This window comes from Bos indicus x Bos taurus, chromosome 13 (genome assembly GCF_003369695.1).
Source record: "Bos indicus x Bos taurus breed Angus x Brahman F1 hybrid chromosome 13, Bos_hybrid_MaternalHap_v2.0, whole genome shotgun sequence".
Lineage (NCBI taxonomy): Eukaryota > Metazoa > Chordata > Mammalia > Artiodactyla > Bovidae > Bos > Bos indicus x Bos taurus.
Window position 1 is genome coordinate 45268253 of NC_040088.1, and position 27820 is coordinate 45296072.

The 27820-nt window shown below is 51.2% G+C and overlaps 1 protein-coding gene across 2 annotated transcripts; it reads right to left on the reverse strand.

Annotated features, from left to right (window-relative positions):
* Positions 1-584: 584 nt before the first annotated feature.
* On the reverse strand, positions 585-27820 carry BANF2 (barrier to autointegration factor 2). 2 transcript variants are annotated; one of them, XM_027559667.1, is made up of 3 exons: positions 27086-27820; positions 6973-7104; positions 585-1447 (listed from the first exon to the last, which is right to left on the reverse strand). In XM_027559667.1, exons 2-3 carry the CDS (start codon positions 7096-7098, stop codon positions 1301-1303), a joined length of 273 nt encoding a protein of 90 aa, XP_027415468.1. In that variant the 5' UTR covers positions 7099-7104; positions 27086-27820; the 3' UTR covers positions 585-1300. The 2 variants fall into 2 exon arrangements, with proteins under 2 accessions (XP_027415468.1, XP_027415469.1); XM_027559668.1 differs by lacking the exon at positions 27086-27820 and adding an exon at positions 18978-19453.

The following is a 27820-nucleotide window of genomic DNA, read 5'->3' on the forward strand; positions in this document are numbered from 1 at the left end:
TTTGGGGGGGCTCCGAAATCACTGCAAATGGTGACTGCAGCCATGAAATTAAAAGACGCTTACTCCTTGGAAGGAAAGTTATGACCAACCTAGACAGCATATTAAAAAGCAGAGACATTACTTTGCCAACAAAGGTCCATCTAGTCAAGGCCACGGTTTTTCCAGTAGTCATGGATGGATGTGAGAGTTGGACTATAAAGAAAGCTAAGCGCCGAAGAATTGATGCTTTTGAACTGTGGTATTGGAGAAGACTCTTGAGAGTCCCTTGGACTGCAAGGAGATCCAACCAGTCCATCCTAAAGGAGATCAGTCCTGGGTGTTCATTGAAAGGACTGATGTTGAAGCCGAAACTCCAATACTTTGGCCACCTCATGCGAAGACCTGACTCATTTGAAAAGACCCTGGTGCTGAGAAACATTGAGGACAGGAGGAGAAGGGGACGACAGAGGATGAGATGGCTGGATGGCATCACCGACTCAATGGACATGGGTTTGGGTGGACTCCGGGAGTTCCGGGAGGCCTGGCTTGCTGCAGTTCATGGGGTCGCAGAGAATCAGACACGACTGAGTGACTGAACTGAACTATTTGCTATTTCAAGAAAAGTTTAATTCTCCCTTGAGGATGTAGGGACTTGGTTCTAAAAACAAATCAAGGCAGAAGTGAGGTTGTGTGAGAGTTGAGGTCATGAAAGACGGTGGCCTCCTGCCCTCTTATTCCTTCCTGGGTCACCTGTTCTGGGCGACCCTAGAAGCCAGGTCATCAAAGCCTGAGAGAGGCCCCACCTCAGAGAGCAGCCGAGGTCTCAGGCCACCAGCTACATGAGAAACCATGTGGGTTCTCCAGCCCAGGCCAACCTGCTCCCTGGCCCACAGTCTATAATCTCACAGGGGCCCTGAGATAGACCCACCCAGCCATGCAACTCTCAGTTCCCGACCCTCAGAAACTGAGTGAGATAAAATGATTATTCCTGTTAAGCGGCTGCATTTTGGGTTCCTTTGTTCTGCAGCAGTTGATAACTACTACACTGACTTAAAATTGAATTCCCGTTTTAAAATAAAATTATCCATTCCTGGAGATGAGCGTATGCTAAGAGACAGCTGGCATGATATCGGCATAAGGCGAATGTTTCTGGGCGGAATCCGGAGGTCACCGTGCTTGTGTTTGTCCTCTTTTATTCTCTTGAGCTGCTTTTTATAACAAACCTGTGTCAATAAAGTGGAAAAGAGAAATAACGACTTGGAGCCCGGGGTCGATGCAGTGGCATTGTTTTCCCGGGAGGCGGCTCAGGGCCAGGCTGGGTCTACAGGAAGCAGGAGCACCATTCCTTCAGACAGTTGGAACACTCCCGGGCCTCAAACTCGGTGGCTCCGCAGCAACAGATCAGCCACTTCTGAAACTCGGCTTCCCTCTTGTGCATCAGGAGGAACTGTCCCAACAGGACGTAAGCCTGTGGGGAGGACACAGGAAAGTACTCAGCTATGGGGGCAGTGCGAGGACACCAGAGAAAACCAAGGAGTGGACACAGGTCAGATCCAAGGGGCAGTGGCCGTCCCTGAAATCCTGACCTAGGCCATGGGGACTCGATCCTGACCAGAGGCTGGCCCTGGGTGAGAGGTGCCTGCATGCGTGCTCAGTTGTGTTCGACTCTGTGCGACCCTCTGGACTGTAGCCCGCCAGGCTCCTCTGTCCAAGGGACTCTCCAGGCAAGAACACTGGAGTGGGTTGCCATTTCCTCCTCCAGAGGATCTTTCGGACCCAGGGATAGACCCACGTCTCTTCTGTCTCCTGCATTGGCAGGCGGGTTCTTTACCACTAGAGCCACCTGGGAAGCCCCAGTGAGACCAATGGAGAAATGCAAACTCCTTTTCGTCCATGGGAGGAACATACAAGGAATGGAGCACGCTGAGCCTTGCCCCTCTTCCCACCCTGAGGAGTCTCTGTGGATGGATGAAAAATGCACTAGACAAAGTTCTAGGGTGTTCTCTGTTTTTCTGAGTCCTGGTCCCACAGCTTCTCATTCCTCTCACTCTGTTTCATCACTGTTCCTACTGAGGGGAGAGGACCACATGGAGAAAGAGACATCTGAGATCCACAGACTGGCCGAGCCACTGAACAGGGAAGGCCGGAGATTTAAGGCCACATCCAGTGCCCAGCTTTCCAGCCTGGAGTGAATGGGAACCAGTGTCCAGGCCGTAAGTCCTGGGCCCTCTCCAGGAAAACCTGCTGGTGTCTGGGTATTTCACTTACATAAAACCAAGCAAACTTCATTTGGACTATTAAAGGGATGAATTTTTTAAAAGACATTAAATAAAAGCTGAATTCCAGTCGTAAACTATACCCAAGCATTGGAGTTTGGTTTTTTTTTTTTTTTTTTTTTTTAGCCTAGATCCAGTTTCTCACAAGAAACAAAGGCCAGCATTTCATGGTCATTTTATCTGGTACTTTAACCATCTTTTGTAAAAAGTAGTGTTATTGCTTAGAATCACCTCATTTTATTTTATCAGTATCCTCATCTTTTCAAGGGTGATTTTACTGAGTTTTTTTTTTAATTCAACTTTTTAAAAAAATGAACATTTACTGAATATTGATTGAGCCCGTTGCTTCAATGAGTGTGGGCGGTGCAAGACTGGGAAACACAGAGCTTTGCCCCAGGAAAGAGAACTCGATGATAATAGTAAGAGGCCCTTTTGAACTTCATCAGCAGGCTCCTGACATGGTTTCCTGCATCTCATCCATCCTCTGAATGGACTCACTTAGAACCCAGAAGGTTAGGACTCCTGTCCTCGGCCCCATTCCAGCACAACGCGACTGTCTGCCGCCTGGCCTGGCGCCTCTGCCATCTGCTGGCATCCATTGCTGCTCTGGTCCTCAGAGTCTCCAGGTCCCTCTGTGTTCGGCAGCCAGGATGCCAGGGAGTGTGTGGCTCTCAGGACCAGAGGCGAACTTTCCAGAAAGCCTGCAGGCAGGAGGGCCTTTGGAGCTGGGGAAGTCAGCGTGCTTCTCTCTGCTCCCAAAGGAAGCTGGAGTCGTGGGCCCTCATCATGGCCCTAATAGAAACCAAGCCTTCTTGGTTTCTCTCCGGGCTCCAGAGGGTGAATTCCTACCCAGGGAGCCGCCCTCTGCCTCCTTGGGAGCACAGGAAACTGACTGCAGGGAAAGGGATGCGGGCACCCTGATTTCCCACCATCTCTCCCACGCCAGCCTTTGCCCACATGGTGGGATGGTGGCTCCAGGGAAGATGTCCCCTCAATGCCTCATCCCAACCGTGAGCAGGTCTGGACCAGGCTCTAGCTTGCATGCCCATTCCTTGCTCAACAGCAGTGATATTTGAGTCTGGGGTCCCTGCAGGTGACCCTCGTTGGCACACAGGTCCTGTACTCCGAGGCCCCACTTGCTTTCCTGTTGTGCTGGCGCCATCTTGAAATTCCTAATGAACTTGCAGCAGGGCCCTCCCATCCTCACCCTGCACTGGGCCCGGCAAATTAGCAGCTGGTCCTGGTCAACGTTCATTCAATGTTTCAGTCTCCACAAGAACACCCAGACTTCTCAAGTACAGACATGCAGTCTCAGCCTCTGTCTGCCTGACTCCCCTGCCAGCTCCCAGCTCCTCAGCGCCTGTGGTGAATGCATTTCACAGCACCAGGCACTGTGTGTAACCAAAAACTTTTTCTCTAACTAAATGCTACATTTATGCTGTTGCTGTTAAGTCACTGTCACGTCCGACTCTTTGCGGCTACATGGACTGCAGCACGCCAGGCTCCCCTGTCCTTCACCATCTCCCAGAGTTAGCACAAATTCATGTCCATTGAGTCAGTGATGTTATCTAACCATTTCATCTTCTGTCTCCCCCTTCTCCTCCTGCCTTCAATCCTTCCCACCCTCAGGGTCTTTTCCAATAATTCGACTTTGCATCAAGTGGCCAAAGTATTGGAGCTTCTGTTTCAGCATCAGTCTTTCCAATGAATATTCAGGGTTGATTTCCTTTAGGACTGACTGGTTGGATCTCCTTGCAGTCCAAGGGACTTAAGAGTCTTCTCCAGCACCAGTTTGAAAGCATAAATTCTTCGGTGCTCAGCCTCCTTTATGGCCCAACTCTCACACAGGACATGGCTGAGGAAGCTGCCACGAGCAGAGGTAGAAATTGAGAGGGTTTCTGTTCACAGCCAAGGAACCTTGGGGATCCCCAGCTTGGGGAAGGGGCTGCCATGCCCAGGCCTCCTGTGGGCAGGACACAGAAACCCAGGAGCTCAGAGGATTGTGGGGCAGAAGAATGACTCTGTGGGACATCACCATGGTAGATACTAGCCTTCCCCAATGGCTTAGATGGTAAAGAATCCACCGGCAATGCTGGTGACCTGGGTTCGACTCCTGGGTCCAGAAGATCCCCTGGAGAAGGGACTGGCAACACTCTTCAGTATTCCTGTCTGGAGAATGCCATGGACAGAGGAGCCTGGCAGACTACAGTCCCTAGGCTCACAAAGAGTCGGACATGACTGAGCAACTCTTTCATTTCATGGTAGATACAGGTCATCACACGTGTGTCCAAACCCATAGAATGCATGACACAGAGCGAGCCCTGCTGTGAACTGTGCGCCTGGGAGGGTTCATGTCCATCTAGGTTCTCCTGTAACAAAGCTACCACTCTGAAGGGGATGCTGATGATGGGGGAGGCTGGATGGGCACAGGGGTATTTGGAACCACTCTGAACTTTCTGCTCTATTTCGCTGTGAACCTAAAACTGCTCTAAAAAGATAAAGCCTGTGGAAAGCACTGCAGGAGTCTGACTTTCTGCTGCTGCATCTGAGCTGGCTGCCCACAGCCCCCTCCCCTCTACAGACCTGTGGCCCCACCCACAGACCTGGCCTCCCCCCCCGAAGCACCTGCTCATCTTGTAGATGCTACATTGGGGTCACCTCCTGGATCCTCTTAGAGGCTCAGCCAGGCTCAAGGAGGTGATACAGGGTCTTACCACCAAATCCCAGCATAAGTACCCTCCCTGTTGGGATAACTTCCTGGCAGCAATCTTCTTGTGTGATTTTTTATGAAATAACACATGGCCGTTCTGTCCTCACTCAGGACCTTGATCAAGGCACTCAGTCTCCAGGGCCTCTGTCTCCTCCTGTAAAGTGAAGATAGCAACCTCTCATCTCATTCATGGCTGGCTGAGGGGCTCAAAACTAAGGCAGAAGGTGAAACCCCTGGCGTTAGTGCCTGGAATCAGTGGCCCTTGCAGTGAGTAGATGTGGAGAGCCGGTCACAGCAAGCCAGGAGGTCGGGGACACAGAGGAGCAGGTCTCCAGAGACCTAGCCAGTTCCGTCTCCCCTGTAGCCCTAACTCTGTGTATCAAGCTCTCAGATACCTGGAAAATTCCCATTATTCATTCATTCCTTTGTCTTTAATATGCCTGTCATCCTATCTATCTCAATTGAAACAAGTTGGAAAAGGCAAAACGATAGGGACAGACAACAAATCTGTAGTTGCCAGGGACTGAGGGTGAGAAATGTGAAAGGTAAGGGGAAATATTTTAACGCGGTGGGATTGCTGCAGATCTTGATTTTGGTCATAGCTACACAACTGTGAGCATTTGTCAAAAATTGCAGAACTGGGTACTAAAAAGGGTGAAATTTACCACATGTAAATTTAAATATTTTTTGAACCGAGTATGGCTGAACAAGAACAAAACCTCACAATTATGGAGACATTAAGCCAATGGTGGTAGAAGCCGGAATAGCAGTTATTTGTGGGAGTGGGGAGGTGGCGTTGACCTGGAAGACACGGGGGGCAACTGTCGGGAATTGTGGAGGAGCCTGATCACTGGATGAGGGTGGTGGGGCTGTGCAGGTGTGTTATTGTGAAAACTCACTCAGCTGAACCATCACATCAGTGTGGATGTGATACCCCACAATAGAAAAGTCAAAGGGATAATAATTTCTTCTAAAAAATAACTTATAATTTCAAACGTCTCCCCTGGTCAGACTTGCCTGCTTTTATTCCTGCTCCCAAATGCCCTTCCCACCTTTATCAGGAAGGAAAGAAGCAAATTCACCTCTCTCCACCTTCCTGACAATCCCATCTAAAAGACATTAAATTGTGGCAGACTGGGGTGGCATTCAGAGTGTTTAACGAATGGCTCAGGGCCGCGTGTCAATTAGAAAACTACAGAACCAGCTGTCCCACTGTCCCTGGACACAGCCATGCACTGGGCCTGTGCAAACCAGACTGTTAGTCACACACACAGTGGTGCCAGTGTCCCTGGGTGTCTCTGCAGCCTCTTCCTGCCCTGGCCGTGGACCGACTTTCAGAGCTAAAGGGAATGATCAGCTGTGGCCCTGCTGGTGGGGCCTCTGTTGACCAAGAGCCTGTGGATTCCCGCCTGCCCACTTTCTCTGCGAAGAGCTCCCTGTCCTTCCTAAGGCTCACACAGCCTTGTAACAGCATCAGAGAAACAATTATTCGTACATAGACCTTTCTGATTCCATCGGCCACCCTCGAGGCCGTACCTGGACAGCTAGTGACATCTTACAACAACTCATTTCCTCTTACTCGGGTGTAGATGCCAGGCTGCTATTACTCCACCTGCCAAGGCCTAATAGGAGACGAGGGACCCGCTTCCCCAATCCGAATTTCTTCAAGGTGGGTGGGGAGATCACCCAGGTCACCCATCCTGACATCTTGGCCCCAGACTCTGTGGCCGGCTCGCCTCTGTCGACCCCTGGGTGTGTGAATGCCACGTGAACCTTGCACAGCCCAGCTGCTCCGAGTCACAGTGATTCAGTTTGCACATTTTCTGTGGACCCTGGTGGCTGCCTAAGCACACGGGTCAGTGACTCTGAAGCCTGTGGCACCTGGCCAAGTGGCAGCTCTGCTCTCTGATGGCCGCTGGCAGGGACGCGTGGCAGCCGCTGCCACCTAGCAGGTTGGGGGAGATGGGTTGGGAGGAGAAGGTGGAGAAACTGGAAAAGAGGGATTACCTTGTTGAAACCTTTGGTGACCAAGTTGATTGCCAGCTCATGGCTGATCCCGTCCACCCAGGCAACATCCTTTTCTCCGATGGGTTCAGACAGGAAAGCTCTCAGCCTGGGAGACATGTGGTCCATGTCCTCCTGTAACAGCAGTGGAGGCAGGGGCATTAGGAGGCTGGGGAACACCCTCAGACTTCCGAGGGCGGGGGGCTGGGGCCAGTGATGGTGGGTGTCCTCCCACCATCCAGTGTTTACTGGAAATTTTTAGATGCCAGGAGCAATGCCCTGTTCACAAGCCTTTCCATACCCATCCCCACCTGCGTGGACTAAGAGAGGGGTAGCAGTGGCCTCAGATGAGCCCAGTAACTCCCCATGAAAAGGGTGGGCTGGATGCTAAGCAGGGGTCCCCAACCTGTTTGGCACCAGGGACCAGTTTCATGGAAGACAATTTTTTCACAGACTGGGGGAGGAAAGGGGATGTTTTCGGGATGATTCAAGGGCATTACATTTATTGTGTACTTTATTTCTATTATTATTACATCTGTTCCACCTCAGATCATTGGGCATTAGATCCCGGCGGTCGGGGACCCCTGATGCTAAGAACTCTGCTGGGTTCCTTTCCAACCTTCCCACCCTAAATGCTTGAAGAAACAGCTTGCTTCTCTGAGCTAATTAATCTATGTTCTCCAACATTTTTTTCATATTTTTATTTTAGCCTTTACCACACTCTATAATAGCTGGTTGTTTGGTTGCAAGGAACAGAAAACTCTAACTGGGTCAAATATTAAAAGAGACATTATATAAGGCAGAAGCCCAAGAGTGAGATTGGGTCTGGTACAATCAAGATTGTGGATCCATTTCTCTGAGTTTTTCAATTTGGTTTCAGTTGGAGTTGGTTCCCCTCATGGTGGTGAAATGGCTTCTCCAGCACTCAGATTTTCACCATCCCCACCAACATCTCTGCTCTAAAAGAAGTTTCAAAAGAGAGGGGACGTGTTTCTTAGCAGTTCCGAGCAAGCTTCATCCAGCTGAACTCCCCGTCCTAGATCTGGGGGTGGAGTCAGCTTTCCCTAAGCTGTATGAGCTGTGAGTTCAAGTATAGCTACCTGCACAAAATCAGGATTATTACGGATAGAGGGGCAGGTGGTGTGAAGGCTGTAGCCATAATGTCCCATATGATCCACCCCTTTGATAAACTAATGTTGGTACCCTCACTTTCCCTTACATAAGCATCAGAAATACCCACACTTGGGTATTTAAATAGACTTGCCCCCTCCCCCAAAGGGTGAAACTCCTGATTCATTCAGTTACTGCATTCAGATTCGAGTTCATATTTTCTGGGAGGTGCATCAGACTCCCCATCATGTCTGGAAGTATCTACTCACAGGATGGTAACCTATGAACTAAGTTCTGAAGTTCACAGTCATCAGCATAGTCAGCAGTGTTGGGGAAAACCAAGCTATCTGCACCAAAGATTTCTGGGGAGAATTCTCCCTTTGGAGAAGGAGAAGACGGGAGACATACTCCATTGCCACTGGTCAATAGCATCTCTGATACTGGAGGTTGCTTGCCCTGACAGTAAAGGCAGCTCCTCCATCAGACAAGAGGGCAGCCCCCAGGTTTGGATGTTGGTGGATTTCCCGCGTCCACTGCCTGGTTAACGTCCTAATGGGCTTGGGGTCGATGCTGCCCAAGGAGAGCCACTGCAGTAGCACTCTACTTCTGTGGGCACGAGCTCAGAGACTGGCCCGAGGGACAGGCCATCTGAGGTCACGAGTTGGCCACTTCCTTTGGCATCTCAGCTCCCTTCATTAACTGGGTTTCTTCTGTCCAAAGCCATGGCTGGTGGTTGAGGTGGAGGTCTTGACAGGTCTGTATCCTCGCTCTGTGCCTTGCCTGCTATCCTGCTCCTCAGACTCGTGGCCACATCTGACCACATCTCTGAGGTGGGGAGGCACCCCAGATTTCCTCCTCACCCCCCTGCATCCTAGGGGGTATCTTCACAGGAAGGCAAGTGGCCCATTTATCAAGTGTGACCTCCTTCAGACAAGATTTCTCAGGAGAGACTTGGGAACGGGGGGCAATGTTCTTCTGGGCTCCCCCATCCTTTCTCTTGCTGAGTCACCTGACTTGTCCCTCGTGTTCTAACTTTAGTTGGTTACATCACCTTTCCCAACCCAACAGGACGTGCTCAGGTCACAGGTAGAAAGGCCCTCTCCTAACAAAACTGCGTTTTCATCTCTCTGCATTTTCCAATGGGCCACCTTCCCCTGAATGTGAGCCTCCAGGGTCTCAGTGAGGATGCAGAGGTAGCCAGCATCCTGAGTACCCCGTTAGATCTCCAGGGGTCAGGTCTTCATACAGGGTGAAGCGGGCCCACCAGAACCTGCTGCTTTGCTCCACGAGGGTCGCTGTTCTTCTCATCTGAGGGCAGAGAGACACAGAATTTCCGAGCAGGAGGAGGAGCCCAAGAGTGCAGGCCGGGTCAGCCACTTTGCCCAGGGAAAATTCCACTCACTGTCTGCACTGGCCATCTGTTAAGTTAAACATCTCTGCCTATTTAAAGAATACACGGAAAGTACAACATTGTTATCAGAGCCCCAGCGGCATGAAAGAGCCAGTGAGGAGCAGTACCTGTGTGTTTGCTTTTCTCGCACACCTGATTCCACTTTGATCCTCAAGACACTGGTGCATAGGTGGTGGTTTTTACCCTCCCCAGCCTCTCTGAGCGGAGAAGGCAATGGCACCCCACTCCAGTACTCTTGCCTGGAAAATCCATGGACAGAGGAGCCTGGTAGGCTGCAGTCCATGGGATCACTAAGAGTCGGAAACGACTGAGCGACTTCACTTTCACTTTTCGCTTTTATGTATTGGAGAAGGAAATGGCAACCCACTCCAGTGTTCTTGCTTGGAGAATCCCAGGGACGGGGGAGCCTGGTGGGCTGCCGTCTCTGGGGTTGCACAGAGTTGGACACGACTGAAGCGACTTAGCAGCAGCAGCAGCAGCAGCAGGCTCACTGAGAAAACGTCCTTTCATTTGTTAGGGAGGCTTTGTCTGCAACAGGGGTTCTCAACTGGGGGTGAATTGTCTCCTCGCCCAACACTTGGCAATGTGTCTGGAGACACTGTCACAGCTGAGGGGGGAAGAGCCACTGGAGTCTGACGGTAAAGGTCAGCATCTGACGGTAGAGGTCAAGGTTGCTGCCACACACCCTGTAATGCTTGCAGAGCCTGTCCACAACAAAGGATCATCCAGCCCCAAATGTCCACAGCATCGCGGCTGAGGAACCCTGGGCTACAAGGAGCAGAGAACCCTGACTTGAACGGTCTTAAACAATAAGTACATTTCTAATCTCATAACCAAGAAACCCACGGTGAGGTGGACCCAGGCTCTGTTTCTCAAGAACTAGGTTAGCTTGGCCCCAAGGTCCCAGGATGCCTACAGAACTTGCTTGGGACCCATCCTGACATGAGAGAATCCAAAGGAAAGAGGGTCCATGTCTGCTTGGATGTCCGTAGCACCTCTGCAGCAGAACTTCCCTTCCTGTTGTTGGCCAGAACCAGACCACATGCCAGCCCTGAACCAGTCACTGGCCAGGGGAGGGGGACCCCAAGAAGGGGATGAGGTCAGCCTCCCGAGCATGTGGCCCCTTGGAGAACGCTGTGTTCTCCAGGAAGTAGAAAGGGAAGAGGTGGGACCCAGGTAAACGAATGACCTTGTTGGCTCCATATTCTAAACCCTGGACTAATAGTCACACCAACTAAGGTACACGCCAGTCACGTGGGGGGTCTTGTTGAGAATTGCAGGTTTGGATTCGGCAGGTCTGGGTGGATATGAGATGCTGTATCTCTAACTGGTTCCTGGAAGATGTTGATACAGGGGCCCACACGTCACACTGAGCAGCAAAGCATGATGTGATGCCACTTATCCTTTTCATGTTATTTGATGTTTAATCGTGGCAAAATACACAAAGCATAAAATTTACCATCTCAACCATTTTTAAGGGTTCAGTAGGGTTAAATATGTTTATGTTTTTGTGTGGCCGATTTCCAGAAGTCTCTTATCTTGCAAAACTGAAATTCTTTTTTTGGGGGGGAGTCTGTTCAAGTTTTATTTCATGTGCAAGTAGGGTGTGCCCACTGATGGGCACTTGGGTTGTTTCTGCCTTTTGGTATTGTGAACAACACTGCTACGAATACAGGTATACAAGCGTCTCAAGACCCTGCTTTAGTTCTTTTGGGTATGTCCCCAGAAGTGGGAGTTTTGGATTCCATGGTGATTTTATGTCTAATATTTTGAAGAACCATCATCCTGTCTCCCATATTGGCTATACCAATGGCATTTATTCTTAAACTTGGCAGCACATTAGATCACATTGGGAAATTGACACATTACTGATGCTTGGGCCCCTCCTTCCACATTTGAATTAATTAGCATGAAGTGTACCCTGAATGTTGGAATTTTTAAAAACTCCGCAGGTGATTTCAGTATGCTGCAAAGTTTGAGAATTACTTCTGCCTTGTCATTGGCTTCTTTCTCAAAAATTATAAGCAGGTTTTCTAGGAGGATGGGGTTCCAGCTAAGAGGCTTTTCCAAGGTCTCTGAATCATCTGTGTTGCTAGATGGCCTAAGAGCGATGACACAATGGCAGTGTCTACACCCTGCCCCGATCACCAGACATCATATCCTCATTAGCCATCAACAGGAAGATTTAACTGTGACCCTGACAGCTTTGAAGGGCTTCCCCAGTGGCTCAAATGATACAGAATCACTTGCAATGCAGGAGACCTGGATTCGATCCCTGGGTCAGGACAGGGGATCCTTGGAGACAGGGGATGGCTACCCATTCCAGCATTCTTGCCTGGAGAATTCCATGGACAGAGGAGCCTGGCTGGCTACAGTCCATGGGATCACAAAGAGTTGGACATGACTGAGTAACTTTCACTGACAGCTTTGATGTCAGAGAATTCCAGAGCAAGCAGATCTCAATAATGACCTATACCCCCTTTTTCAAACTTAAAAAAAGGGGAGATCTTTACTTGAAAGGAAATTTTATCTGGAATCCTTTTTATATAAAATAGATCAAGGCAGAATTACTCTGTTGACTTGGGAACAGCCGAGAACACCAACACCTGCCCCAAACACGGATCCATGGCCTGGTCCCCTGGTACTGCCCCCGGTCCCTCTCTTGTCCAGCCTAAACCCCTCATCTCACTCATGAGAATATGCTGCTGCCGAGTCGCTTCAGTTGTGTCCGACTCTGTGTGACCCCATGGACTGCAGCCTACCAGGCTTCTCTGTCCATGGGATTCTCCAGGCAACAACACTGGAGTGGGTTGCCATTTCCTTCTCCAATTCATGAGAACATAGAGGCCCCAAAATGCATGCAGCCAGCTCAAGACCACGCACCCAGCAGAGCATGGCTGGCTCTGGTCCCCAGAAGAGCATCCCCTTCTAGTCAGTGGTATTTCTGGGCAGTGGGGAGGGGTGGAGGGGGAGGTCAGGAGTGGAGGCTCCAGTAGGGTCTGATTAAGAGCTAGACGATCATGTGACAAAACCACTGCAAATGCCTTAACAAAACCCCGTCCCATCAAAGACTCCTGTGTTACAGGGTGTTCTTTCCAGTGACTTCATTCTGAATCTCCAAGTGCTTGGGGAGGACACAAGGCAGGAATGGGCTTCCCTGGTGGCTCAGTGGTAAAGAACCTGCGTGCCAAGAAGGAGACGCACGTTCAACCCCTGGATCGGGAATTTCCCCCGGAGAAGGAAATGGCAACCCTCTCCAGTGTTCTTGCCTGGAGAATCCCAGGGACGGGGGAGCCTGGTAGGCTGCCGTCTCTGGGGTCGCACAAAGTCGGACACGACTGAAGCGACTTAGCAGCAGCAGCAGGGGCTTCCCTGGTGGTTCAGATGGTAAGAAATCCGCCTGCAATGCAGGAGACCTGGGTTCCATTCCCGGAGACCAGAATGGCTACCCACTCCAGTTATTCTTGTCTGAAGAATTCCACAGATAGAGGAGCCTGGCAGGCGATAGACTATGGGATTGCAAAAGAGTTGGATATGACTGAGCGACTGGCACTTTCACTTTTTCACTTTACTATGTGCTATGTACTACTATAATGAAAGCATCTTCATTCTGCCCAGTCTTAGGGCAGAATCAGTCCCATGACTTAGGCATCAGGGATGGAAAGATCATTTTCAATGACCATTAATGTTCATCATTCAAAAATAATGGTGAGGAGCTTCCCTGGTTGTTCAGTGGTTAAGACTTCACCTTCCAATGCAGGGGGTGTGGGTTCAATCCCTGGTTGGGGAGCTAAGATCCCGCATGCTTTGCGGCCAAAAAACAAAAAACAAAACAAACAGCAGAAGCAATATTGTAACAGAAGCAATGTTGTAACAGATTCAATAAAGACTTTAAAAAGGGTCCAGGTCAAAAACAGATCTTAAAAAAAAAAAAGTTTAAAAGCCTCGCCCTTAGCTCTAATTCTACAATAGCAAACATCTTTGGTGGCTGTCTTACACATGACCTTTTAATTATAGCTCTTTCTCTGGATGGGTCTACCCCTGATGCATACCCAAATAACTTCAGTGATTTCACAGGTCTTTACTGAGCACCATGTGTATGCAAGGCTCTGTGAGTTGTCTATGAACCTGTAGGACAAGTCCTCCTGTAGGTACCTTGCCCAGAGGAAACTTGACTGGCCCATTGGGAGGTGTAACAAGGTGAATTTAGCAATAAGAGAGGCTGTTCCCCGAGGTAAGAGGGCCCCTCTTAAAGGAACTAGAGAGGAGGAGGAGGGTTGGCTCCATGGATTGCAGACCCCACTCCAAAGGCAATCTGGGTCCGAAGACCATGGCTAGCCCCCTGCTGGGCACCCTGGTTGGGTGTCAGAGACTTACTTGAGTCTCAGCCCAGCTCTGCCCATGAGCAGCAGTGTGAGCCTGAGCAAGAAACTTTCATTTCATATTTATAAAATCAGAATGTTGGGTTCACTGAAACACACCATTCTGGTCCCTTCCAGCATGGTGTGTCTTTGTTAATTTACAGTCTGCGGATGGTACGGAATTCACACAGGTTTCCAATCCCTATTCTGCCATTTTCAAATCCCAAATCCAAAAGGCTCTGGAAACTAGATTTTTTTTTTTTTAATTTCTTGGCAGCAAAACCTAGTCTGAACTGACATGAGGCTATTTATAGTCTTTATTATGCCACTTAGTGTGAATATTTATACATTTTGCCACAGGCATATTAATGGCTTTGTTTACAGTGTACTGAGCCAGACTCCACTGAGAACGGTCTCGGACGCACAGAATAGGCACTGTATTGCTTTTCTAAAATCCAAAAAAAAAAAATCTGAATCCCCCAAAACTTCCACCTGCAGTGGTTCTGAGAAAGGCTTTACAGACCCTGAGCTAAGATCACTGCCTGCAGCCCAGACCACCTGCAATAGTCCCCTGGCGAAGACACTTATCTCCCCGGCCCACCCAGACATCACCTCTCTTGTCCATGACTCTCAGCCTCCTAACCCCCTTTCCCTAAAAATACTTGCCCCTTTGTCTGAAATCCTGTCTGCCACACAGCCTTTGTCTGGGGGTGGTTCTAGCTGGGACGGTTCCTGGCTACACTTTTCTTTCATGAAAATATTTCCTCTTCTTTGGGGGCCTGTTCTCTGCAAAGGATCCCGGGATAATCTAATAAAAAAAATCACCTAATGAATAGATGAGTATATTAGTTACCCTCCATGGACAAGACATCTGCTTTGGCTACAGATGCCTTTTTTCCTTCACTTTTAATTTTTAATTATGGTTAAAAAAAAAAAAAGTAAAATTTACCATCCTAGCCAATTTTCAAGTGTACAATTCTGTGGTGTTAAGTCTATTCACATTGTTGTGTGACCCATTCTCAAATCTTTTTCGTATCCATTAAACAACAGCTCCTGGGCCCTGGCAACCACCGTGTTAGTTTCTGTCTCTAAGAATGTGACTACTCTAGGGACCTCACAGAAGTGGAATCGAACAGTATTTGTGGCTGCCTTAATTCACTTAGCATAATGTCCTTACTGCCCACAAAGGTCCGTCTAGTCAAAGCTATGGCTTTTCCAGTAGTCATGTATGGATGTGAGAGCTGGACTATAAAGAAAGCTGAGCATCGAAGAATTGATGCTTTTGAACTGTGGTGTTGGAAAAGACTGCAAGGAGATCAAACCAGTCAATCCTAAAGGAAATCAGTCCTGAATATTCATTGGAAGGACTGATGCTGAAGCTGGAGCTCCAATACTTTGGCCACCTGATGCGAAGAGCTGACTCATTTGAAAAGACCCTGATGCTGGGAAAGATTGAAGGCAGGAGAAGAAGGGGATGGCAGAGCATGAGATGGTTGGATGGCATCACCAACTCTATGGGCATGAGTTTGAGCAAGCTCTAGGAATTGGTAACGGATAGGGAGGCCTGGCATGCTGCAGTCCCTGGGGTCAAAAAGAGTCGGACACTTAGTGACTGAACTCAACTCAACTAATGTCCTTAAGTTCATCTATTTGGGTTTCCCAAATAGTTGGCTCTAGTGGTAAAGAACCCACCTGCCAATGGAGACATAACAGACTCGATACTTGGTGAGAAAGATCCCCTGGAAGAGAGCCTGGCAACCCACTCCAGTATTCTTGCCTGGAGAATCCCATGGACAGAGGAGCCTGGTGGCCTACAGTCCATGGGGTTGCAGAGTTGGACACGACTAAGTAAGTGACTTAGCACGCATGCACACATGCTGTATTATGTGTTAGAATTTAACGTTGAATCACAATATTTCATTGTGTGCATGGACCACACTTTAGAATCATTCACCTGTTGATGGACTTCTGGGTTGATTCCGCCTTCAAGCCATTGTGGATAATTCTGCTATGAACATGGGTGTCCTGTAACAGACACATTGTTTTAACTTCTTAATTTATACCCCCTTATGGATAGAGCTTTCAGATTCCTCCTCTCACTGCCACTATAAATAACCCCAGAGAGGAGGGGGCAGCAATGCTTTCTGGGGAGGAGCTTCCCCAGGTGGAAGAAGATTTTAGAAAGAGGAAAAAGAGAGCTCACCCCATTATTCACCAGAGGAAACGGGATGTTTGAGAAACAGGTAATAAGGGACAAAATTCTCAAAGTGGGCAGACACACTGGATTCCAGAGGGAAAGTTCTGGCTCACTGGCCGGGCCATGGTGATACTGCATGAGACCCAGTGGCCTGCTTCCCTGGGCTTCCCAGCAGATGACGAGAACAGGCCACTCCCAAGGGTCAGGGCAGGGGTGCAGCAGCCAAGAGCAAGGGCTGGGTAGGTGAGCCTGAGCACCAGGCAGAAGATCCCATAAGAGCTGATGGGTCAGCCAAAGCCTGGCGTCAGGATGAAGCATTCCCAGGATCAGGGACCTAACAACTAGGGCAAATGGCCAAGCTATAGACTACAGCACTGGGTGCCAAAATATCCCTAGAAGACCAGAAGGGGCTGGTCACCCCTGCAGACCTCAGGGGTCAGGCCATCATCCTGCAGATACCACGAGGACTCAGAGCTCCCCGCCCCCGCAACCACTGCCATCAAGACCTGTAAGTGTCATCCCAGCCCCACAGCCCGGAACTCCTTAGGGAGGCTGGAGAGGTGGAGAGCAGTCGTAAGAAGACTGTCTCCGAAAAGAGACCCTTTAAATTGGCCTGGACAGTGGACTGCCCACACTGAAGGGACACAGCCTGAATTTGAACAGAGAATGTGCCTTAGGTGCAGTTGGCGCCAGGCCCAGATCCCCTGGACCGGCCCAGCTGCTAAAAGTGCTGTCTCCAACACTCAGCAGAGGCTCTCCCGGGGTTATCTGCCCGCAGAGGATGTACCACACCCAGAGACGCCTGGGAGGCTGAGGGCAGCAGGGAGGCTGAGGGCAGCAGCGACCCTGACACTGAGTACAAAGCCCGGTGCCCTCGTCCTGGGGCGGGGCCGGCTCACTGGCATGGCTCCCACTCCAGGGCTCTTGCGAGGTCAGCCTCCCAGCCCTGCTCACTCCTCCCCCTCCTCCTCCCCTGGGCCAGGTGCACCTGCATCCTGGTCTCAGGTCGGCTTCCCGGAACTGACCTCTAGCCTGTTTGCCTGGATCCCAGTGTGGAAGAACAAAGTGCATTTTCTCTGAACATCTAGTGCAGTGGAGTGCGTTTGTGACCGACAGTTCAGTTCAGTCGCTCAGTAGTGTCCAACTCTTTGTGCCCCATGGACTGCAGCACACCAGGCACACGACAATACGGTCACGGTGACCCGGTTGAGGGGTTCATAGGCCCTGGGTGAGGCCCCTGGAGACAGAGACGCTCTCAGGCGGCCGATGACCCTTCTCCACCTGCCTCAGACTACAGGGCTAACTGGATGGTTGCTGGGCTGATCTCAAACTCAAACCATCGGTGAGGGTTTGTGCCCCCCTGACGAGGGTGGCCAGGTTTAGGAAACAAAGACACAGGTGCCTAGTTTAATTTAAACTCCAAATAAACAAATAACTTGTTAGTATAAGCCTGATCCAAGAATTTCACAAGGTATACTTACTCTAAAGAACTTATGTGTAGTTTATCTGAAAGTCAGATTCTACCGGTGCCTCCCACATGTCTCTGAGCCACACTCTCCCCACCTCTGACTCCATGGAAACCCCTCCATCTGCCTACACTCTGACCCCTGATCTGCCCAGTGAGCTGCAGAGTCAGGAATTCTTCCGGCTGGGATTTCGCTCCTGGCTTGGCCTCCCTTGGGCCAGCATTCTGCCTCTCTCTCTGCATCTGAAAGCCATAGACCACGGAGCTGGAGGGGAAGCCAACTGATAATACATGGCTGGGGAGATAATTGCAGTTGAGCACACAGATGACCCATCACTTAGAAGTCGCCTCGGAGGCAAACACGAGTCTGGATTTAGCTTGTCCTGCTCATCTGGAGAGACGGTCAGTGCCAGCCCAGCTCCCCCTGGGGCGGGAACAGAGTGTCCGCGGTGGGCAAGTGAGGGACACAGAACCCAGGGACTCATGTTTGCTGGGCACCTGCTGCCTCTTCACGGTCACGGTCACACTTAATCCTCAGAATTAACCTGGCAGCACTAGAGAACTCTTCCCCTTCTGAGCGATGGGGAAACTGCAGCCCAGAGAGGCAAAGAGGGTCACGAAGCCAGTGAAGGGCTGGGAGGGGATGTGAGCTGAGGTCTGCTGCTCCAGGATCAGAATTCGAGGAATCAGAACCATGAAGGCAATTTTCTCAGAAGCAGTCCCTGCCCCACCCACATCCCCTGGGGCTCGAAGCTTCCACAGCAGGGACCTGCAGGTAGATAAACACCCAATTCCCCACCCCCCCACCCCCCCCAACCCCCGCAGGTGGACAGCCCCAGGCAGCCACCTGCTCTGAACGCAGCTCCGCCTTCTGTGGGCTTCCCAGGTGGCACTAGCAGTAAAGAATCCATCTGCCAAAGTAGGAGACGTGTGTTCAATCCCTAGGTCAAGAAGATCCCCTAGAGTAGGAAATGGCCACTCACTCCAGTATTCTTGCCTGAAAAATTCCATGCACAGAGGAGCCTGGCGGGCTACAGTCCATGGGGCCGCAGAGAGTCGCACATGACTGAGCAAGCATACAAGCCTCCTACCCTCCCTTCCCGGGCGCCTCTGCCCTCACTCCTCATCCCCGCATCCCCTCCCAAATGGCTTATGGCATTTAAATCAGATTCAGTGACTGCTAACTAACAGCTGGCTTCCAGTGTTTGAAACTCTTCTCCTATATCATCTCACTTAATCTCCTTGTCAGGGTGTGGAGGTAGGGTCTACAATGATCCCCTTTTATAGATAAGAATGCATGAACTGGCCCTGGGCACCGAGAGGCCTCAAAGCCACGTGTGCTCAAGCTAACATCTGGTTCCCAAACACTGAGTCATCAAGAAAGGCTTCTGCTGCATTCTTGGACAGTCACTCTCTACCCCCCAGCTCTGGACTGAATTCCTCTGCTTGGGTGCAGATACATACCAGTGAGGTCTGCAGCAGTCAGCCATGGTACAGGAGGGAAGCAGTGATGTGCTGCGTTGGGGGCCGTGTAGTCAGTCCATTCTAAGACACGCAAAGCGCGCGTGTATGCGTCTTCCACTTGCCCTTTGGCAAGATTCCTAGATTCTAGTCCAGGTTCTGGTCCAAGACTCCTCTTTATCCCTTGGCTCACATGTGTGCTCCTGCCCATGTCTGGTCCTCAGCACTGCAGGTCCAGCCCCTTCCAAGGGCTGTGAGCCTGGGTGAAATTAGCTGTGAGGGGTCTATGCTCCTGTGAGTCTCAGTGTGAAATTAGCTGTGAGTGACTCGCTCCATCTTCCCAAATGCAAAGTCCTGCTTAAGACTCAGGGCTTCCCAGGTGGCGTTACTGATAAAGAACTTGCAGGAGACTTATGAGACTCGGGTTCAATCCCTGGGTTGGGAAGATCCGCTGGAGAAGGGCGTGGCAACCCACTTCAGTATTCTTGCCTGGAGAATCCCATGGACAGAGGAGCCTGGTGGGCTATAAGTTCATAGGGTCGCAAAGAGTCAGACACAACTGAAGAAGTGACAGCATGCATGCTCAAGACTCAGAGTCTTGTTAACTCTGGCTTCAGAAAGCTGCTCTCAGCCAGAGAGTTCTGTTCGCTTTCCGATCTGTCCCCTTTCAAAAGTCATAAAGAAAGGATTGCCCAAAAGTTACCATTGGTTTCACTCACTGCTTGATTATCTGAGTAGAACATGAACTACCTATCTTGTAAATAGAACCCTTGCAGAGACTAGTTTCAGGAATTTCTGGACACCTTTGGGTGTTTCGTAGGCATCCCGAGATAAGCCTGCCCGTTTGTAAACACACATTCCTTAAAGAGAAGAGATTCTGAATGCCCCGGCAGGGCTGTAATTTGCCCCTACTAAGCGTCAGTCTTCATCCTGGATCATCAGGGAAGAGTTTCGGCTGGAAGCGATCTCAGTTGAAACTGAGATCTGTTTGAAAACAGACACCATGTGGAGCCTCTATTCCAAGTTCATACTGAGGTTACAAATGCAAAAGCCAGAGGATCCAAGCAAGTGAACATAATAAACCCGCGAGAAAAAGCAAGGTGAGGGTGACGTAAGTGTGGGCTGATGCTTGGGGTTGATCGGGGAGGCCACAGAAGGTGCAGATGCCCCACCAGGGACCCCACCCCCACCTCAACCAGGGAGCCCCTCTCAGGGGTGTGGGTCCCAGGTGGCCAGAGCTTGGGAGTTATTTCGAGAGACACCAAAATTTTTATTTTTATGTATAGGTTCCTAATTTTTAAGTGTTGGACCTGAATTCACATCACTGAAACACAGTGAGGACCCAACAAGGCTGAGCCGTGCCACCAGCTTGCCTCTCCTGCTATAGACTTTCCTTCCATCCAGAAAAATGCCCCACTTGCACATAGAAAGAAAACTTGATGTCCATTTTCAGGGTTTGGGAACCAGTGTCCCAGACTGGGCACCTCTGCTGCCATGTCTCAGATCTTACGAGAATGGCATTCATCTTCAACTTTGGACGTGGCTTCCCGGGGACATGTCTGACCTTCCCCAAGCAGTGTATCCTCAAGCAGGTAACCACCGTGCCTGCCTCTACTCCCTTCTCCACTCAATGGCTAGATGCTCCCAGCACCTCCCCTTCAACCCCACTGCGACTTTCACCCGAAAGCATCCACCAGCGAAGCCTTGACTTCCTGGGCTTGCAAACCAGGCCTGAAATGCTAAGGCATGGCCCTCTGGGCAGCCTTGAGTGCTGATGGCCAAAGCCCATTAAGCCATGCTTGGCGCTTGGCTCTGCTCTAAGAGGTCAGATACAAACTCCCTACTCTGTTCACGGCATCTGCTTCTCTGCCTGGCCTTTGGACCAGATCACTTCGAAGTGACCAGAGACACATATTCCACCCCCCGCACCCCGCCCGGTATACAGAAAAAGACTCAGATCAGCCCTTTGTCCTTTCTGGGCTCCAAGCCATTGCCATCTTCTCGTGAATGCTGCTCCTCTCTCAGTAGCCATGCCAGGGCAGGAGGGAGCCACACCAAGGCTTTGGCTGGACGTGGTCTGATCTTAGCTTTGCCCCTTAGCACCTGGGAAGCTGGCCCTGATCCCACCTCTCTGTTCCCGCCATCCCTTCAGGAGCCCTTGCTGTGGATGGACCAGGAGCGTTCCTGTTTCACAGGCGTAATCTTACTAAGGGCTTCCCCTGTAGTTCAGCGGTAAAGAAATCTGCCTGCAATGCAGGAGCCTCGGGAAATGCAGGTTCTGTCCCTGGGTCAGGAAGATCCACCTGGAGGAGGGCATGGCAACCCATTCCAGTATTCTTGCCTGGAGACTCTCATGGGCAAAGGATCTCGGTGGGCTACAATCCAAATGGTTGTAAAAAGTGTGACTACAACTGAAGTGACTTAGCATGCCCGAAATCTTATTGAATCCTCCCAAAAAAACTGGGAGGCAGGAATGCATTTCAGCTCCATTTAACAGATGAAGAAACTGAGGCTTAGAGAGCCTAATAACACAGCCAAGATGGTATGCTCAGCAGGGAGAAAAGCATGGCTCCTTCTTGTGTGGCTAATATTTGCGAGCCCCACCAACTAACCAACGGCTGTGTTCTCTTCTTGATAAACATGAGTCTTGGAGAAGGGCTGGGACCAGGTCCTCAACAACGACGTCGTTGTAGCTGTCAAGCATGTCAGCGCTCCTGGGCCGTGACGCACAGCCATTTCTGGATTTAGAGTGCATGCTTGTTTCCGGAGCGTGACCTTCCCTCAGGGCCCTCCTGCCTGGCTCACTTGGTTGGCACTGCTGGTGGTGGCCAACTCTTCTACATCTGCCCAGGCATCAAGCCTCTTCAGCCTCACAATGTGGGCGTCTTGCTGGTCAGGTGGCCACGGGCTTCCTGCAGTTTCTGCAGTCGTCCAGGTCTGCAATGCTAGGGTCGGTCCCAGGCACAGGAGGTCCTCTGGGCGCCTGCCGCCCCTCAAAGCACCTTTGTGCAGGGATGTCTGGGAGGAAAAAGAACACTCTCCAGTGGAAGGAAAAACCCCAGGGCTGGAGACAGGGCCCCCCAAGGTACAAGGTGATGCTTCTATACAGCATCACTTAGGTCACTGAGACAGCAGCTGGGACTCAGCCTGAAATTAAACAGCGACGTGACCTTGTCCAAGTCACTTCCCTTCCTCAGCTGCTTCGTCCATCAGGTGAGAGGGATGGAGTTAGGTTAATTTTCCAAAGTGCGCTTAACAGGACTATGGCATCTAATCTTCCCCCAACCCTTAGAGATTCTCAGTGTCCGCCAGCTTATTCAAGGCCCTGACAAGTCCTGCACAGAGAGGGAACAGCTGACGTGGCCTAACCCACTGTCTCCTGACTCTCCTGGACCACTCGGCCTTTGAAATAATGTCAGTTAGCATCCCTGTTAACTGTTAGGTTATGAGGAAACTGCCATGGCTATTTTTCAAGTCTCTTCTGGAGTTTAAGTTCTTTAAATCTGAAGCCCCTCTGAGTCCATGCTGGGAGACAGGAGGCCTGGGTAGTTCTCCAGAACTGATAGGGGGCCTGCCCTCTGCTTCCCCAGCCATCACAGAACACCTGTCTCTTGCCAACCATGCTAATGTCTTGGCTTCCTAGCAGTGTTCCCTCCTTTCTAGTTTTCCACGAAGAATCTCCCCTTTCCTGCCCTCACCCCACGTAGCTCAAGGGGACTAGGCCTCACCGCCTGGCTCCAAGGGCCAACATGGAACCCAGGCCTGGTTGCAAGGTGACACAGCCTCCTGGCCATGATTATGGGGACCCCATGAGGTCAACCAGAAAGAACTCTGGAACATTAGCCAGAAAGATCAGGGAAGAAGTGGGGCCTTCCTGCTGTAGGGGCAAAGCAAGGCGAGGGGAGGGGGGCATCTCTCCCTTACTTTGGAGTCTGCCAGTGAGATCTCAAGAGAGGCAGATCTGAAGATGTGGACAATTTTCTGGCATCTCTGAGGGCCTGGATCCAGCCATTCCTGAAGCCCTTGCCTGTACCCTGCTGGGCTGTACTCAAAGAGAGTTTTGCTACTCCACATGTGGGTGTGGACCTGCACAGACTTGGCACCTCCTGGGAGTTTGTAGAGGAATGTAGAGTTTCAGGACACTCCCTAGACCCACTGGATCAGGATCTGTGTTTTAACAAGACCCCATGTGGTCTGGGTACAGATTTCAGCCTACAAGGGCCACATGGGATTATGGCCATGTGGCCTCCTCTCTTTTATTCAGGCTGCATCCTGACTTGCTTGGGCCAACAGGATGTGCTGAACGTGGCGCTGCTGGGCTATGCTTGGCTCTCCAGTGGTCTGGTGGCTTTGCTTCCTCCGGCAGAAGTCAGCTGCAGCGTGGCTGGTGGCTGAGAGGTGGCCACCTTTGCACAGTGCCACAGTCGCCACACACACACACACACAAATCCCACATGGAGTGGAGCCTTGCCCAAATAGCTGACCCACAGAATCAGGTGAAATAGCTAATTATTGCTGTTGTAAGCCACCAGTCAATCCTAAAGAAAACCAACCCTGAATATTCATTGGAAGAACTGATGCTGAAACTGAAGCTCCAATACTTTGGCCATCTGATGCAAAGAGCTGACTCATTGGAAAAAAACTCTAATGCTGGCTAAGTTTGACGGCAGGAGAAGAAGGCGGTGACAGAGGATGAGAGGGTTTGATGGCATCACTGACTCAGTGGACATGTGTTTGAGCAAACTCCGGGAGATAGTGAAGGACACCGAAACCTGGAGTGCTGCAGTCCATGGGGTCAAAAAGAGTCAGACATGACTGAGCAACTGAACAACAACAGCAAGCCACTAAGTTAGGGGTTATTTTGTTATTTAGCTGAGGAATGGCTGCCCGGCCTTCTGCAGGGTTTCTCTTGCCCTAGACACTGTGCTGAGCACTTCCTGTTTGCCAGGTGCCATTCCAGATGTAGGGAGGAGAGGTGAGCGCAGATAGCACCCTGCTCTGGCAGGACTGACATTCTTGTCCAGGAACAGCAATAGACAGGAGAACACACAAACCCAATGTAGGGTATCTGGTTTGTGTCACCTCCAAATTCACTGGTTGAAATCCTAACCCCATGTGATGGTGTTAGGATGTGGGGCCTCTGGGAGGTGATTAGGGTGTTTAGTTCAGTCACTCAGTGGTGTCCGACTCTTTGCGATCCCAGGAACCACAGCATTCCAGGCTTCCCTATCCTTCACCATCTCCTGGAGTTTGCTCAAGCTCATACTGGGTGTTCTGGGGCTTGGTATCTCATTATCTCCTGTGAGGTTCTGGGTTTCAATGGGTTTCAATGAGGTTCCTCCAGCCCTATGACCCCCAGCAAGAGCCAAGCCCATGGATAGCGGAGCCGGGGTGTCGCCTGGAGAGCACATTCTAGGCTTTATCCCAGGTAACTGGCAGCAAAGAGGCTGTTTAGTAGCCTTCTTTGCAAGCTCATTGAAGCTGCCAGTTTGGGGCTCCCTGATGTGAAAAAACAAAACAAAACAGAGTGTGGCTACTATTTCAGGGCAACTAGCAGAAGGGAAATTGCTACAATTAGTTGGAGCTGTTTTCGATTAGCCATATTTTCTTCCTCAGCACAAAACATCTGCTGGGGTCCCATCAGAGCCAGACGCACAGGCAGTGAACCAGGCGGGTCCATGGGGGGCCCAATGTCAGCCAGCTCAGAGTTGGAGGCCGGGGCTAAGATAGCCCTGGAGGAACCGGGCAAGTTGGGGGCAGTTTGTTATTTGGAAGGGTAGGAAGAACCGTGCTTCCTTGCCCAACCTGGGGGGCAGCAGGTGGAGATGCAGGCGGAGATGCAAGAGGAGAGCAGGCCTTCCGTCGAGTTAGAGGACTGCACGGCCCTTAGCGTCTGTGACGTCTCCGCAGGGTCACCCCACTCTGGGCAGGCACCCAACCATCCTCCTCTGAGAAAGGGTGGGGACACCCACCTGATGGGCTAGGGAGGACTGCATGAAATAATGTCTGTGCACACACTTGATATCCAGGAGGTGCTCAGTGAGTGTCGGCCGAATCATGATTTGACAGGCAAGAGTCTTGGGAGAGGAGAGTCGGGCTGCGGGATGTTCGATTCATGTGCAGCTGGTTCCAACCTGGCGCTGTCACTCCTTCATTCATTCAACAAGCATTCATTCTGCAGATTGTCTGCGACCTCTCCCCTTAACCAGCCTGGGGCCCCAGTTTCCTACCTGGGGCCCAGCGGAGTTGATCCCTCAGGTTCCTTCAAGCTCTCCCCGCTAACCATGTTTGCAGCCGCCCTGGGAGGCCTGACCCAGTTGGACTGAAACATGGAAGGTTAGCCAGGTGCTGAGACCCAGATCCTGAATCCAAGATACAGATCGGCCTTTCAAGATCTTTTTGGTCCAGCTCCCGATTGATCACAAGGGTCCCACCCCAGCCCTGCTGGCGGAAGGCACCCAGCTTGTCTAGACGCTTCCAATGGCTGCTTTGCAAAGCAGCTCATTCTATTTTCAGAGCTCTCTCATGCTGGACAGCTTGCCTGTACATGGAGTATATATAAAATCTAGGTTAAAACCCCTCTTAAAACATCGTTCCTGGTTTCCGTGTCTACAAGCTTTACCTTCCTGGTGGCAGGATTTAAAGCAAGGGCGGCAGGTCTGATACACAATGGGTGCCTCATACGTGTTCCCGCCCTCCTCTCCAACTGGGAGGTGGGGATACAGGTGGCCCCCGGGGCCCTCTGGCCCCTAGACTATACTTCCCGTTCGTTGGGCCTCGGGTGGAGATAGCGTTCTCAGCAGACTGTTGACAACTGACACCTGGGACCCAAGTGTGAGATGTGAACATCAAGATCTGGGTCAGCCATCCCAGGAAGAGGAAGGCGGGATGGCAAAGCCTCAAGGTCAAAGGTCTCTCCATCAACTCTCCTCGCTTACTGCCTGACACACTCAGGTAAAGCCAGAAGCCACTGAAAACCACGGTCCCCAGAACAACCGGCCCGCGGGCACCCGTCAGAGAAGGCGAGTGGCCGTCTTGATGCCTGAAACTGATGGATTGGGGGCAGAGCGAAAGCGTGGGGTGGCACGGCGAGGCTGGCCCTGCGCTCTGGGGTCCCTGCATGGAGTCTGGCTCTTGGCTGCAGACCATCCTCAGCCAAGGGCTGGTGGCCCAGCTGGAAGAGCCAGGGTCCCCTTGGAGAGGTGGCTCCAGTCCCCATCACCTTCCTCTGATTTGCTTGCTCTCCTGGTGTGCTGAGCCATCCACCCTCTTCCGACCACTGTCTCAGATCTCCCTCATTGTCCTGGAAGGGGAGGAGGAGACCTGACACAGCCGAGGGCTGTGGCGAGTTGGATTTAAAGCCTGCAGAGGGCTTCCCTGGTGGTCCAGTGGTTAAGAATCTGCCTGCTAATGCAGCGGACCCGGGATCCATCCCTGGTCTGGGAGGAATCCACGTGCCGTGGGGCCACTGAGCCTGTGCACCGCAACTGCTAAGCCTGTGTCTAGAGCCCACACTCCGAAACAAGAGAACAAGAGAAGCCACCCCAGTGAGAAGTGTGCATCACAGCTCTCCTCAACTACAGAAAAGTCCTTGAGCACCAAGGAAGACCCAGTGCAGCCAAGAATAATAAATTAATTAATTAAAAAAAATTCAGAGACTCAGAGTGTTCAGAGAGGAAGGGCCTTGGTGCGTGTTTCTGGCAGGGCAGTGGTTTTGGCATCCGGTGCACACCCAAGGCTCCATCTGCTCAGCGCCCATGAGGTATGTCCTTGACCGAAGATGGCCTATGACCTCCGTTCACCAGGACCGGGAGGTCAAGGGGTGCTGCCATCCAATGGTGGACCTGCCATCTGACAGCCTGCCTCCCTGCCCCTGGCGTCTATCAAGACACGGCTGGCCTTTGCCCAGGGAGCTGGGGCAGGTGGCAGAGCGGCCTGGAGGTGATTAGAATATCACTTCCTGCAGCTGGTAACGCCGCAGGCAGAGGCTGGAAAGGGGGTGAGGGGTTGGGCAAGCAGCTTCCCAGGAAGGGTCCCCAGGGTGGATGATGCTGTTGTGACCCTGCGAGACTCCCCCAGTGCCTGGCCCACCCTGCCCACCCGGTACTCACCAAGGGTGCCTGGAACTCGGCGCTGAAGGTCAGTGTATCTGGGTGGCCTGGCCTCTAAGTGTGGGCCAGCCCTGGGCAGGGTCAGCTTATACCCCAGCCCAGGGGCAAGTCAACCCTCAGACCCTGAATGGACTACATTGTGATGTCACACCCTGGGGCAGCCTCCACCCGACCTGCTGTCCCCACTGGTGTCAGAAGATTCTCCTCAACCCCACCTAGAACTGAACCCCATCTGGGTGCCGTCCTAGGCCAGCTCTGCTGAGAAGCAGTGAGGTGTCTGCCCCTCAAGCTTGGGAGCAGCTTTAAACCTTCCGACACCACGTGTTCTCCGGGCCAGGGTCAACAAAGTTAGACCAATTTCCCAACACGGTTAGACCAAGTTCTTCCTTTATACATAAAATTTCCCACATAAACTGACTGCAGGGGGTACCTCCCACCTTTACCTCTTCGCTTTTTGTGTCCTGTCTGATTGATTTAAATATACAGAGCCAACTCCTGGTTTTTTCCCCCAACTGCCCACCTGGTGTGTTCAGAGGACAAGCAGAGGAATTTAAATATTAGCTCAGGAAAACAAACAGAAGCAGAGGCATCCCCCACCCTCTCTGTCTCTCGTTAAATCCAGCACAGACCTTTGGCTTGCATAGTACATACGCCTTCACCGCTTTCCTTTCGAGGTCACTGGTAATCAGGTAAAACTTCTGTCTGATAAGCCCAAAGAGAAAAGGAAAACACACA

Excerpts from the sequence above, each read along its gene's own strand:
- BANF2 (XM_027559667.1), bottom strand. The coding sequence starts at position 7,098 with ATGGACCACATGTCTCCCAGGCTGAGAGCTTTCCTGTCTGAACCCATC. Across the intron at positions 1,448-6,972 it reads TCACCAAAGGTTTCAACAAG|GCTTACGTCCTGTTGGGACA; the intron begins GTAATCCCTCTT and ends TCCTCCCCACAG.